Source organism: Halichoerus grypus, chromosome 10 (genome assembly GCF_964656455.1).
Source record: "Halichoerus grypus chromosome 10, mHalGry1.hap1.1, whole genome shotgun sequence".
In the NCBI taxonomy this organism is placed as follows: domain Eukaryota; kingdom Metazoa; phylum Chordata; class Mammalia; order Carnivora; family Phocidae; genus Halichoerus; species Halichoerus grypus.
The window spans coordinates 76,436,703-76,451,015 of record NC_135721.1 but is presented as its reverse complement, the minus strand read 5'-3'; the positions used below and the strand labels follow the sequence as shown (position 1 = coordinate 76,451,015).

Genomic DNA, 14,313 nt, shown 5'->3' with positions numbered 1-14,313 from the left:
CTTGAACTGACAGAAAGTTCCTAAATTAGAGGGACTTTTAAATAACAGTGGAGGGGCGCCTAGGTGGCTCAGTCATTAAGCGTCTGCCTTCAGCTCAGGTCATGGTCCCAGGGTCCTGGGATCGAGCCCCACATCGGGCTCCCTGCTCCGCGGGAGGCCTGCTTCTCCCTCTCCCACTCCCTCTGCTGGTGTTCCCTCTCTCGCTGTGTCTCTCTCTGTCAAATAAATAAAATCTTAAAAAAAAAAAAATAACAGTGGAAAATCCTGTAAATCAGTGAAGTCCACCTTTCTTTAAATTGCTGATAAATGTTAACGGTGTCTTTAGGCTCTGGTATTTCGTTACTGTGGGCTATCGATGTTCTCCTATCTGTCCTGGGGTGGGGGTTATTTCAGCTTTCTTCATACTCTCTGTCATCTTTCTTTTTTCAAATCCTTTGGGGACACTATCAGGCCCCAACATATCTGGAAATAAGGACTAAAATAGAAGTAATATTTTATACCAAAACAATGGCAAGTCAAAAAGTACTTTTTAGTATATTACTTGTAAGAAACCAGTGTTCATACTAATATGCTGACCTTTGGGGTGATGGTAGCAGGTAAGTAAGCAAACGATGATTTTTTTCTTATGTTATTTCCATAGAAATCTTGTAAAAAGTAATTAGATATGTTTTTCTTGTCCAATTTGAATTGTGCCTCTGGAAAAAAATATTTATTTTGTGTAAGCATAAATGTGAATACACATTCTTAAAAATAAGTTATTTTCGACATGTGGTAACAGGAACTCTTTATTATGGGAATGTGTCTTTATAGGGATGACTTAACTCTAACAAACAATTAATTTGACTTCGTGACTTATTATATTATCTAGAATAGTTTGATCATCCTACCTGCCAATTAGTTTTTAGGATACTGCCTTCTGATGTTTGGAAGCTATTGTTATATTCTTTTTTGTTTGTTTTTTTGTTTTTAAAACACTTTCTTAGAGCAAATCATGGAATATAGCCAAATAGCAAAGTAGCTACTTTCCAACAATAACTGAACATATAAATTGATTTGAACAATTCATTTTTATGATGTAAGTCCTGGCCTGTATTTTCTTTGTGATTTATGGGAATTTTTATTGTAGGACATGGGAAAATTCATATGATCTTTACATTCCTACAGTATACTTGCATTCAGTTGGTCCTGTGCAGTATTTTATTTCCTATAGGGTTAGGTTCTAAAATGAGTCTGGGAGGTGAGAATCTCTGATAGTAAAAAATAAAACCATTTAAATCATCTATAAATTTTAGCACACAGCCCTTTGGCCAGTTTGACCTATCTATTCTGTCACTGCTCCTTAGGCCATGTTTTTCTGTGGCCCATAATTCTTCAGTTGCTTCCCCTAGGATGTCAGGGAAGCTGTCACCACATACTTGCTGGCCCCCAGAACAGTATCTCTTTGACAGTGGTCTGGAAAACCCCTCTGAGCATCACACATTCTTCCACAGGTTTCTCAACCCACTTTGACTCCCCAGACACCTGTGTGTCCATGGCTTATTGAGAGGGCTCAGTCTCAGGCACATGGCTTATTGAGAGGGCTCAGTCTCAGGCACTGTTCGTTCTCTTCTTCCTCTCCGTCCCCCACCTTCCCTTCCCCCCCCATCCCTTGCTCTGCTCCTTTACTCTCCCTTCCTTCCTTTCCCTTGCCTTCCACTTGAGGAGTTCGATTTGTGTAAATAGAATATGTTCTATTACCTCTACTCTAGTGTTAGTAATAACAGTAATGAAGTAAAACCTCTTGAGAAAAATTAAGCATTTTAGTACCCAGAAAATTATTGGAGGCCTTTCCAAGTGGAAATGTCTTACAAATAAAGATACACGAGTATGTCTTTTCAGTACGTTCTTGGCCTACTACTTGTAAAGGTCACTGAAAATGAGAAGAGTTGGTAAAAGCCTGACAGGATAGCTGGGGCTGTCTTGAAGTACCAAGTTCACACACAGGGAGAGCCCTGCTGGCATTATGGGTTCCCTACACCAGGACCAAGTGTGAGGACAGGTTGTAATCTGAAGTCTAGGCCGGGAGGCACTTCATGTGGAAGTACGAGTCTCCCGTATTCAACTGGAGTTGAATTGTGGAACTTGAGATACCATGTACTTGCTTATGGTCAACCTGTTGCCTTGCATTTTCAGATTACTTTAATGCAACAAAATGTGCCTTTTATTATTTGCAAATTCTTCATTATATTATCCGATTAAAGATATTCTGTATATTTGAACCAAACCTCTAGTCTGTAGTGTGTGCATTTTAAAAGTCGAATGTACATTTTGACATATCCTGAAGATGGTTGAAATTAAATCTTCTCTTAGTTGTGCTTATTTTAAATTTCCATATCTGTTTATCTAGTAGATAGCAAATTTCTTAATGTCTTAAAGAAGACCCTAAAAATTATTACTTGGAATTATGAGATGAAGTTGGATTTTCTTTCCAATATTCTTTAAAAGGACTTCTGGAAGGGGCACCTGGGTGGCCCAGTCGGTCAAGCGTCCGACTCTTGGTTTCAGCTCAGGTCATGATCTCAGGGTTGTGGGATCGAGCCCCACATCAGCTTGGTGCTGGGCATGGAGCCTGCTTAAGATTCTCTCTCTCCCTCTCCCCACCACCACTCTGTCTTTAAAAAGAAGGAAATTAATAAAAGACTTCTGGTTTTTCTGTTGAGGACAAGATTTCACTTTGACATTAATGTGATTTTTTTTTTTTTTTCAATATTTAGAAACATTGTGATAGACAGAAAGCAAATCTACGAATTCGCTTCAGACCTTCCCTTTTCCAACATGTTGGTCTGCATTCTTCTCTATCAGGAAAAATTCAGAAACTCACGGTTGGTGATTTAATTTTATTTTTCTCATGCACATACAGTTTGTCATTGCTCTTCTTCTTCAGTATAAATAAACTATGGTGTTTAACAGCATACTTGTCTCTCCTCCTAGGATAAAGATTACATGAAACCATTACTTCTTAAAATCCATGTAAACCCACCTGCAGAGATATCTACTTCTTTGAAGGTCTACCAAGGACATACACTGGAGAAAACTTACATGGGGGAGGATTTCTTCTGGGCTATCACCCCAGTAGCCGGAGACTATATCTTGTTCAAATTTGATAAGCCAGTCAATGTAGAAAGGTTGGTGACTGTTGAAATCTATTTGGTCTTACGATTTTACACCTCTTATTCGTAGTGTGATTTATGATGGATTTTTTTTGTGTATATAACAGATGTGAGGAGACAGTGGGTCCCAAATGTTAGGTTATAAAATACATTTCCTACAACTCGGTAGTAAAATGGGTATGTTGTTTTCAGATATGATATCAGCCCTTAGCATGTTTGATAAATTCTGTTGGTATTGTTGAACATATATTTAGTATAGTTTTTTTAGTACTTTTAGGTAGAACTCTCCCTCAAAATATAAAATTAGTTTTCATGTCCTTATTCTAGAATATCCCTTGGGATTTGACTGAGAGCTAGTCAGTTACCTAGAAAATTGGCTGAAATGATAAATTTGACAGACTGTGACCATCCCTAGTCAGTGATTTTACAAATGCTGGCTTGCTTTTAGGCCGCCGTGGAAGAATTTATAACCCTTTTGTGTTTTTTAGAATTGATGTTCATTGTACAGAATTTAGGACTCTTTTCTCCCTGTTTTTTAACAGTCATGATTCCTCCAACCTTTCCTCAGTTTGGGGTGTCTTCCCCAGACTACACCGTCTGTGGTACACTTAAATGTAATCCCCGAACGGACTACTCTGTAGCTTGTGGCACATTGTGTTATGTGTTCTCGTGTGAGGCCTATCCAGTTTTTAGAACCCACCAAAAATCATTTGGAATAATTCTACTTAAGGTTTTCAGAAACAATGCATGGTTAACGTTATTAATTTTATTTTATTCTCTAAACTGATTCTAAAGAGGAATTTAAGTGTGTAAAAATGTTTTGGGCAAGGGGAATATGACTGGAAAAACCTAAAAATACTTTTGCATAATATTTTGCATTTATGAGTATATAATATTTTGTTATTTAATGTTCATTTTTATACCAGATAGTGTGATATTCAGCACTTTGAGGTAGTATTTACCACACTTAAAAGAGTCATCATAGGGGTGCCTAGGTGGCTCAGTCAGTTGAGTGTCTGACTCCTGATCTCAGCTCAGGTATTGATCTCAGGGTTGTGGGTTTGGGCCCCGTGTTGGGCTCCATGCTGGGTGTGGAGCCTACATGAAAAAAAAGACTCATCATAAATATCTGAAATGGGGTTAATATCCAAAATATATAAAGAATTTACACAACTCAGCACCAAAAAAGCAAATGATTTGATTAAAAAAATGGGGCAGAGGACCTAAATGGACATTTTTCCAAAGATGACATACAGAGGCCCAACAGATGAATGAAAAGATGGCTCAGCATCAGTAAGCATCAGGGAGATGCAAGTCAAAGCCATGAGATATCACCTTACACCAGTTAGAATGGCTAAAATCAGAAGGACAAGAAATAACAAGTGTTGGTGACGATGTGGAGAAAGAGCACCCCTCGTGCACTCTTGATGGGAATGTAAATTGGTGCAGCCACTGTGGAAAACAGTATGGAGGTTCCTCAAAAAATTAAAAATGGAAATATAATATGATCCAATTATTGCACTGCTGGGTATTTATCCAAAGCAAAGGAAGACACTAATTCAAAAAGATACTTGCAGCTCTATGTTTACTGCAGCATTATTTACAGTAGCCAAGATAGGGGGGCAACCCAAGTGTCCATCAGTAGACAAATGGATAAGGAAAATGTGGTATATGTACCCACAAGGGACTATTACACAGCCAGATAAAGGATGAGATCCTGCCGTTTGTGACAACATGGATGGACCAAGAGAGTATTAAGCTAAGTGAACTAAGTCAGCCTGAGAAAGACAGATACCATATAATTCCACTCAGGAATCTTAAAACAACCCACAAGTAAACAAAAAGCAGAATCAGACCTGTGAATACAGAAACTGGTGGCCAGAGGGGAGGGGTACGGGGCCGGGGGGGGGGGCACAGGCTTCCAGTTAGGGAATGATGAGTTGCTGGAGTAACAGTCCCAGCACGGGGAATGTAGTCCGTGATAGCGTAACGGCACCGTACGGTGACAGATGGGAGCTGCGCCTGTGAGCACAGACCAACGTAGATGGCGGGTCACTCTGTTGTACGCCTGAAACCAGTGTAACCTTGTGTGGCAGCTGCACTCAAAGAATTTTAAACAAAGAGTCATCATACAATTAGAAACCGTTTTTCACCTCCATAAATCAGAATAGTCTCAGGCCACGTCTGTTGTTTTATTTTTTTGCAAGTTAAAATTGTGCCAGCAAAGGATCTGCTAAAGAATTCCTATATTGGAGATCAGATTTCTTAACCAATATATTTGCAATAAACTTCTGTAAAGTAATATTTACATGACCCTACTGAGGACCCATTTCTAGTAAAACACAATTCTTTTAAAAACATAGGACCTCTGAGTTTTCTTAGAGTTCACGGAGAGACCCACCCTGCCTAGAATACAGAAAAGGGATCACTTTTGACTTGCACAATAACTTACTTGCTGAGAGGGGAAAAAGCAGAAGTTGTATTTATCAATACAGAAATTGAGTGTTAGGGAAAATATTTTCTGACTATATAACATGATATGATTTGATTACACAAAAATTTTAAAATATGAAAAATGAGGAAAAAATCACAACCCCAGCGACACCATTGTGACCATATTGGCACTTTTTTTTTTTTTTTTTTTGTAATTCTGTGCACTTTCTACTTTGAAAGCCATTATGGTCTGTATGTAATTTTATGTCCTATTTTCCATCATAATTTGTCATAAGTGATTCATAAACATTTTAATAGTTGCACAGTATCCCCATTGCCTGGCTGTACCATCATTTACTTCTTCTGATATTAAACTTTGTAGATCGTATTGAGTTTTCCACTATAATCACATAGTAAACACCTGAATCAGTCTGTCTTAAATGCCAAATTCTGTCCATCGTTCTTTTCTTAGCAGGGGCTTCCCCTGGCTTGTATTGTCGCATCTTTAGCTGAGCTCATGAGGGGCCCAGAGTTACAGGAAGCAGCATTCCAAGTCAAAGATGTCTTTTGAAAAAAGGTGTCTCTCATCTGAAAATGTTGGAATTAATTTTGGGTGTAGCTTAGAGGGAGCTAATCTTAGAGGGTGCCCTTCCCTGTGCAAGATTTGAAAATCAGGTCTTCATCACAGGTGATTTTTGCCCACTAATACCATACTGTATCATAAGCACACTCTAACTGCTCCTTGCTGAGTACTTTTAATACGCAAGCTACTGTCAGTTCTCATAAACCCCTTGCTACCGTCATGTGAGGTAGGTGGGAATCTCTGTACTGTCGAGAGGAAACTCAGGCTCAGGAAGCTAATGTAACTTGCTAAAGGTGAGAATTCTATTAAATGAGAGACCCAGGATTTGGATCCAGGTCTAAGTCGAAACTTTTAACCATTTAACTTAGCTGAACTCAAGTTTTCAGTTTAGATTTAGATATGCTTTGCATGCCCTGTCTGGTTTTTACACCTCCCCTCCCCTCACGTGCCCCCTCCCAACACACACTTACACACCCACACTAGTTTTCAGGGTATCAGAACCTGAGGACATTATCCTCATACCCAGAGAGTATTTTAGATTGATCATAGTTGTTTTTCAAATGTTTGTTCATAGTGATAAGTGGAATGATTCAGATATTTGGAATTGGTTAATTTATTCCCAGGCTACGAATACGAAAACTATTTGTATTGGATAAAACTAGTCTTTGAGCTTGCCATGGTTCATGGCTGTCCTGGCGAAAATTTTCTCTGATACAAGATACAGTAGTAATATTATATAGATGCTGCAGCTTTGATTATTCTTCTTGAGAGGTGTCTATATTTAAAACAGTGTAAACCACAGCCTAAAACTGTCCTTTTTAAAAAATCTGTTAAATACGTTATTACATTAAGCAACAAACATGCCCCTTCTGATGGAAGGAATTAACACATCACCTAAGGGTTGCATCCTTAAGTTTTCAAGTTTCCTGCAACTATTCAGAATACATAATGTGCCCTTGCTACGAGCCCCGGTGCTGCCTGCCCTGCAGTCAGAGTCTCGTTTAGAACGCTCGCTCTGAGGTAAAGCCGTTTTCCTGAATCTCCGCGAAGTCTAATCTGACTCATACTTTTATTTTTATGTTTGTCTTTTCAGTTATTTGTTCCACAGCGGCAACCAAGAACATCCAGGAGATATTCTGCTAAACACAACTGTGGAAGTTTTGCCTTTTAAGGTATGCCTATTTTTTCCCCCTAATTTTTCTAAAGAACGAAGACCAGGGGACTTGGTTTGAGGTTATTCTTGTTTATGAGGTGGAAGAAAATTCTCATGATCGCAGGACCTTAGTGGGAGCAAGGTTAAATTTTTTTTTTTTTTTTTAAATGGGGAACACTTAGTGTATTGTCCCATCTGTCTTATTCATAGAAAGAGCCTCCATTTTGTTTCCTGGTGGAAAATATCTTGGAAGTTCATACTAGGAAGATAAGTGAATCATCATTTTACTTTAATGCTTAACTGCTGTGTATAGTTTGAGTCCCGAAATCCCATATGGCTTTAATGCTTGTTGTTTAATACACAAAATTAATTTGCTAGTCTTTAAGGAGTGCTTAGATTTCTTTCAAGTTAACACAGTTTTTTATTTTTAATAAAAATAGTACCCTATTAAAATTAATTAAAATTTAAATTTTTTTTTTTTTTAAAGATTTTATTTATTTATTTGACAGAGAGAGACACAGCGAGAGAGGGAACACAAGCAGGGGGAGTAGGAGAGGGAGAAGCAGGCTCCCCGCAGAGCAGGGAGCCCGATGTGGGACTCGATCCCAGGACCCTGGGATCATGACCTGAGCCGAAGGCAGTCGCTTAACCGACTGAGCCACCCAGGCGCCCTAAAATTTAAATTTTCTAACCACAAATATATAGAGAGAGATTGATGGCTTCAGATAGTTAAAAAAAGAATATTTGTATTGATAAACTCTTTAAGGTTCAAGACTGAGATGACATTTTCTCTTTTTTAGAGATAGTTGTGCCACAAACACCACTTTTATGTTTATTAAGATATATTAGATCTGTTTTAAATAGAAGTAATGATTTGTATAAAGTTAATGTTTTTGTTCTATTTTAGAGTGAAGGTTTGGAAATAAGTAAAGAAACCAAAGACAAACGATTAGAAGATGGTTATTTCAGAATAGGTAATACCTCCTACTTTAAACTAGTAAAATGTCCTTGACTTTTCTGGACTTACTCCTAAAGTAATTTTAAATTCTTGTAGGATGTTAAGCACTTTAGGGTTACAACTACCACTGTCCTCCCAAGTTGTGTGTGTTCTCGTGTTTCAGGACATACTTTTATTATCTTGACCTAACCAGGATTTCAGATCAAAGGTTCATTTGTTGATTCCTCTTTCTCTCCTCACCTGCTGTTTCATTGTTGATAGTCACTGATAGATAATCCGCCTTCAGCTGCCTTCTGCACTCTTACCAGGTGACCTTAGCTACTTGCAAGGTCCCAGCAACATCCGTGTGCTAGAATCTCTGTGCTCTTAGCCCCTGCCTCCGTACTGAGCTTCAGGTCTGTATGGAGATGCTTTCTCTCTTTTTTTTTCTTTTAAGATTTTATTTATTTATTAGAGAGAGAGAGAGAAAGAGAGAGTGCGCACAAGCAAGAGAAGGGGAAAGAGGGAGAAGCAGACCCCCTGCTGAGCAGGGAGCCTGATGCGGGCTCCATCCCAGGACCCTGAGATCATGGCCTGAGCCGAAGGCAAACGCCCAGGAGCCCCTTGAGATGCTTTCTGACATGGCCACACAGCCATCTGCTCTGAGCATCTGTACCAGGGTCATATCTTCTGGTCACCATGGTTTTGTCCACCTGGTTGCCCAAGCCCAACCTTGGGAGACACCCTGAACACCCACCCCACTTTTTACCGTCCATTAACATAAACGACGTCTGTCTGGGGATACGTAGTCATCTGGCCTGGGACGCTGCCTCCGGGCCTGAGCCAGAGAAGGTCTGCCTCTCCCTGCGTCCTTTTGTTGGCTTTGCCCAGAGCCCCTGCAGTTAGCTTTCTCAAAGTCCACATTACCATGATGTTAGCCTGGGGAGAGACCTTAACACCTTGCCATGATTGCATTCCCTAGCTTCCATCCACTTTCACATCTTGTTTCCTTTGATTCTCAGTTTGCCTCGTCCTGAGACTGTTGTTCCTCTAATGCTCCTTGCTTTCACATGCCGCCGTGTCTCTGGCCATTTTTTCCACCTGATATTCCTCCTAATGAATGCTTCCTCATTTTCTCTTCAGCACTGCAGCTGGCCCTCTTGTCTGCTCTTCCTGTCACACTGCGTGTGCTTTACTGCGTAGCCTTGCCGTGTCGCGGCACAGTCCCGTGTCGCGGCGCGGTCCTGCGCGTTGGGGAGCAGGATGGGGAAGGCAGAGGGCGATGGCCCTCGGCCATCTCCTGCAGTCGATGTATGGCCTGTTGCTGGAGAGGTGTGGACTCAGTGAATGATGATATATTTTCTTTTTCTTAAAACAAGTTGATTATCTTCGTAGTAGTAGGCAGTAGAGAATATTGGTAAGTTTACACCGTAGGTACACAGGATGGATACAATCTGAAAACTGTCTCTGGAGCGGTTTTCACATTTGGTGTCATTGTTTCTGCGACAAGGCTTGTGTGATAACCCTGACTAATTTTTGCATGGTTTTGGTGGATAGATGAGTTTCATTATTTTCATATTTGGGTTATATATATAACTTAGCTCACTTCTAGAAATGTACAAAAAATTGGCTGCCTATCCAAGACATTTATTAACCCTTTTACTTGTCCATTATTTAGTTTCTGAGACTGTTGTGTTCTAGATTAGGAAAGCATAGGAAATTGACCATCTGCAGTAATTTGAAGATAATGACCATCTAAGACATCAACTCATACATGTTTAGAATGGAAGAGGACTTGGGGATCAGCCACCCTAGGACCTTGTAAAATGAAAAGGTGCATCAGAAACAAAGAGCAAATGATCTTTTTCAATTGACTATAAAAAATTCCGCTCCCTTAAGTATGCGTTAGTGGAATAGCTTCGCAGACCTTCCTCATAGTGAAACAGCCATAACTTGTGAAAATTATTTAAAAAAAAAAATAGAGCAAACGGAGAGACATTACTCATGAACATCTGAATCTGAGTAAAAACATTAAGAGTCTGTGGCCTTTGAGTCCTGACCCACTGCATTTCCCATACTGCCGAGCTCAGTGAGAAGGAAGCTCTGTCCTTGGCACTTAGTAGTTCCCGTTGTGAGGTGAAGAGCCTGGTCTCAGAAACACTGGAAGGACGGGATGGACGGCGCGCAGTCAGGGTGCGGCAGGAGGGGGCCGCGTGGGGCGTGACCTTGGAAGTCTCGGCCCATGCCAGGATTTGGGAATTCTAGTCACTCTTCAGTAATTTCTTCCTTCCTTTCCCCCTTCTTTCCTGTCTTTCAATGCTGACCTACCAGGCCGTTGGGTCAAGGACAAAAATTAAATTTCTTGTTTGGAGAGCTGGGTACAGGCGCCCGTGGTCAAGACACAAATTTGAAAACATAAACTTAAGTCTCCTTCGCTCTTCTTTTCCCCCCTACCCAGTGCTTCCCGGTGGCAATTCCTTTAAGGATTTGTGTTCTGTCCAGACGTATTCTGTTCAGAAACAAAAAGATAGGAGTATATTCTTTAAAAACACACAGTCACACACAAGTGATAACATGTTCTACAACCTTTGTTCTGCATCTTTTCACTGACCAAAGTACCTATGTATTACGCATGGAAGATGAACATCCCAAAAGGTTGTAACATTTCAGATGCACAGAAAATACAAATAATAACGTAATGAGTATCTGTGTGTCTGGCTTAAGGTTTGCCAATTCTGTTGTTCTTCCCTGATATCTTCTGTCCTAAGGTCTGTGGTTACCGTTTGTGTGTATACTTCTACTACATGTGTATGATGTATTCCTGAATAATGCACACTGTTTCTTCACTTGTTAAATTTGAGAGAAATGACGTCCTTCTATAGTCTACAATTTGTTTTCCCTCCCCATCATGAGGTTTCATCCATGTGGATGCATGTATCTATGGCTCATTCATTTTCACTACTGTGTAAATTTCCATGGGTGAATATATCACTGTCTGTTCTCCTGTTTGGTTATAAAGTTTGTTTCCGTTTTTTCTGTTGCAAACAATGCTCCTTTGAATAATTCTGCACATGTATGAGAGTTTCTCTGCATTGGGAATGCAAGTAGGTCTTTAGCTGCATTATCTTCTGTTTGCCTTTATTCTTTGTATTCTTTCTTCATTCTTTTAATTGGCTGCCTAGTATTCCCATGTATTATTAACATATCAAAATTTGTATAGCTAGTCACCTAATGCTGGATGGTTGTTGGCAGTTTTTGCTGCAATATATACTCTTTTTGGACACGTGAGAGTATTTCTGTAGGATAAAATCCTGGGTGAAAGTGTTTTGTTTTGTTTTGTTTTAAGATTTATTTATTTTAGAGAGCGTGTGGGTGAATGCAGGGGGAAGGAGCAGAGGGAGAGAAAGAGTCTTAAGCAGATTCCCCACAGAGCCCAGATCCCAACACAGGGCTTGATCTCACAACCCTGAGATCATCATAACCTGAGCCAAAACCAAGAGTTGGTCACTTAACTGACTGCACCACCCAGGTGCCCCCTGGGTGAAAGTGTTTTAAAGTGTTATATCATTAGGTAATTATCTTTCTAATTAAATGAGCTCATCAGATGATAGTATGATACCTCATTAAAGTGTTGTAAGTTTCACGGTATTTTTCAGCCCTAAATCCCCTGCCTAACTCAATAATTCGGTAATACTTCTTTGTAGCATATACTTCCTACCCCAGTCTAGCCCCAACATGGACATACTTTTATGAAATAAGATTATTAATACCTTTTGAATAAAAACATTACTTTGGAAGTTGATATGTTTAATACTACAAGTCTTCTTGGGGCACCTGGGTGGCTCAGTCAGTTAAAGATAGGTCATGATCTCAGGGTTGTGAATTGAGCCTGACATGGGGCTCCACGCTCAGCGTGGAGTCTGCTTGTCCTTCTTCCTCTGCCCCTGCCCCCGCTTGCATGCGTGCATTCTCTCTCTAAAATAAATAAATCTTTAAAAAAAAATATTACAAGTTTTCTCTGGTATGATTTTCAAGTTGAACATACCTTACTAAAAGCCAAATCATTGTTTTGTAAAACTCTAGAATAGACTGCATAATCTGCACACGATAGCCCATGGTCCAGATCTGGCCCACTTCCTGTTGGTTTTTTTCTCCTACTTCCTGTTTTTGCTTAGAATGTTTAATTTTTTTTTATTTATTTTTAAATGGTTTAAAAAAAAGAATTATATATTGTGACATGTAAAAATTATAAAAAATTTAAATTTCAGTGTCTGTAAATAAAGTTTTATTGGCACACAACCATGCTCACTTATTTCTGTACCATCTGTGCGCTTTGATGCTACAAGAGCAGAGACGTTCACGGAGTTGCAGTAGAGATTGACGTGGTGCTCTGATTGCTTTGAGTGGGCACTCGGTGGGCTACAAATAGCAGTGATGCGTTTATAATTTGACCGTGTTTCAAGTGCCACACATACCCGCACATCACCATCCTGTGACATTTTTTAAAAAAATGACCAGTGCCTATAAAAGTGGACTTTGAATGCCAATGCTTTTTAACACTATGAAAACGTGGAATATTTTACAAAGTCAGATGGCAGATCGTCGTGGTTATTATGCCGTCATGCAACAGCTGTGCATCATAATGTGAATGCATTACCATCCTGAGCACTCACAGTATTCCCGGTTCACAGGAAAGCAGAGGTCAGGAAATTAGAATATTTAACATAGAGTATTTTGTTACAGCAGAATTTCTTCACAGAAATAAAAAAATTCAAGTGAGGCTGTAACCAAAGTGTGTGTCAGAGTAACTCCGGTGTTAGCCAAATAAATAAAACCAATTACTGATAGTGAGTTAAATTGTATTTAATTGGAGCAGCCAAGATACATGTGTGGATAAAATAAACTTATTTAAGATCATCAGGCTTTCAGCAACAACCAACAGCTTGAAGAACTGAGGACATTGGGAACCATATCAGTCAAAAAACAAAGACTATTGACTAAGTGTTAATAATGTGATATGGTATTTATAGCATATTTTAGGGTACACTACATGAAAACAAGAGAACACAAGGCAGAAAGATGATAACTAAATGTATATCATTGTAAGACTATTAATTGGCAAAATAGAATTTTTTGAAGTCAGACTGATTGCTTGAAGTACATTATAATATCTAGAATACCAGTAATAATATAAAAATAAATAAATGGATATGTAAAAAAAAAGGGGGGGGTTTGGAAAGAGAAAATTAAACCATAGAGTGAAGTTTTCCTCCCTATTGTAATTATAAGACTTATATTTATTTATGTAACAGATATTCACATCTTGTTGGGAAAACAAATCCCTTCACAGAAGATGAAAAAAATATTGCAAATATTTCATTATGCCAGTTGTTTATTCTTTCTAAAACCCCAACAGTGTCATTTTCCTCAAAATTAATCCTGATTATCACTAAATGTTCTTTGTTGATTCCCAAGTGCTTGACACTCCTTTTTTGTTTTGTTTTGTTTTTGTTTTTTTCCTGGTCTTTGTGCATTGGTGTGTGTGAGGGTTTAGATACACTAATGCATTTTGAACCTTTTTGGATGAGGATATTTGCAAGATCACTGTCAGAAATCCTGCTAGTGCAAAATATCTGGAGATACCTCAGTGTACAAAGTCATTATAACAAATATAATTATATGTGGGAAACTGGATCTAGACCTGCAGTACAAAGAAAGCCTAAAAAATCTTCTTGCACCAAGGTAACACTGGAATAAAAATAGGCTCAATTCTGTCATTTCCATAAAAAACAAAGCAAATTATTTCCGTGTCTCTTGATGAGTTGATAGAGATTCCTGGTACTGCCTGGTTGTTATTTGGAGTCAATGCCAAGGTTGAAGTGACTGAAGCACTGGCCTCTGAAAAGTCTGCATCAAACCAGGTACAGGCAAGAGTATTTTCCAACAAGTTGAGAAAACAAAAATTGATACAACCTGAAGTGAAATGTGTTACAATGAATGGTGGTGAAGATATGTATGAAGAAGGCTGCGTGGATACATTTACAAAGCTTATGCAAAT

The 14,313-nt window shown here is 39.1% G+C and overlaps 2 protein-coding genes across 9 annotated transcripts in view; one reads left to right on the top strand and one right to left on the bottom strand.

The window, feature by feature from the left end:
• MGAT4A (alpha-1,3-mannosyl-glycoprotein 4-beta-N-acetylglucosaminyltransferase A) overlaps positions 1 to 14,313 on the top strand; it is a 126,321-nt gene that overhangs the window by 104,057 nt on the left and 7,951 nt on the right. For 4 of the 7 annotated variants that reach the window (XM_078056646.1, XM_078056644.1, XM_036110743.2 and 1 more), the window contains 5 exons: positions 2,754 to 2,861; positions 2,971 to 3,164; positions 7,259 to 7,337; positions 8,226 to 8,292; positions 9,399 to 12,554. In XM_078056646.1, the coding sequence (XP_077912772.1) occupies positions 2,754 to 2,861; positions 2,971 to 3,164; positions 7,259 to 7,337; positions 8,226 to 8,292; positions 9,399 to 9,628 (678 nt within the window). In that variant the 3' untranslated portion in view covers positions 9,629 to 12,554. Of the gene's footprint in view, positions 1 to 2,753; positions 2,862 to 2,970; positions 3,165 to 7,258; positions 7,338 to 8,225; positions 8,293 to 9,398; positions 12,555 to 14,313 lie in introns of those variants that run through there. The other 3 variants (XM_036110749.2, XM_036110748.2, XM_078056647.1) reach the window with 1 other exon arrangement.
• UNC50 (unc-50 inner nuclear membrane RNA binding protein) overlaps positions 2,862 to 14,313 on the bottom strand; it is a 29,289-nt gene continuing 17,837 nt past the window's right edge. The window contains exon 5 of one of the 2 annotated variants that reach the window (XM_078056651.1): positions 2,862 to 2,966. The gene's annotated coding sequence lies outside the window, so the exon portion shown is untranslated. Of the gene's footprint in view, positions 2,967 to 10,631; positions 10,765 to 14,313 lie in introns of those variants that run through there. The other variant, XM_078056650.1, reaches the window with a different exon arrangement.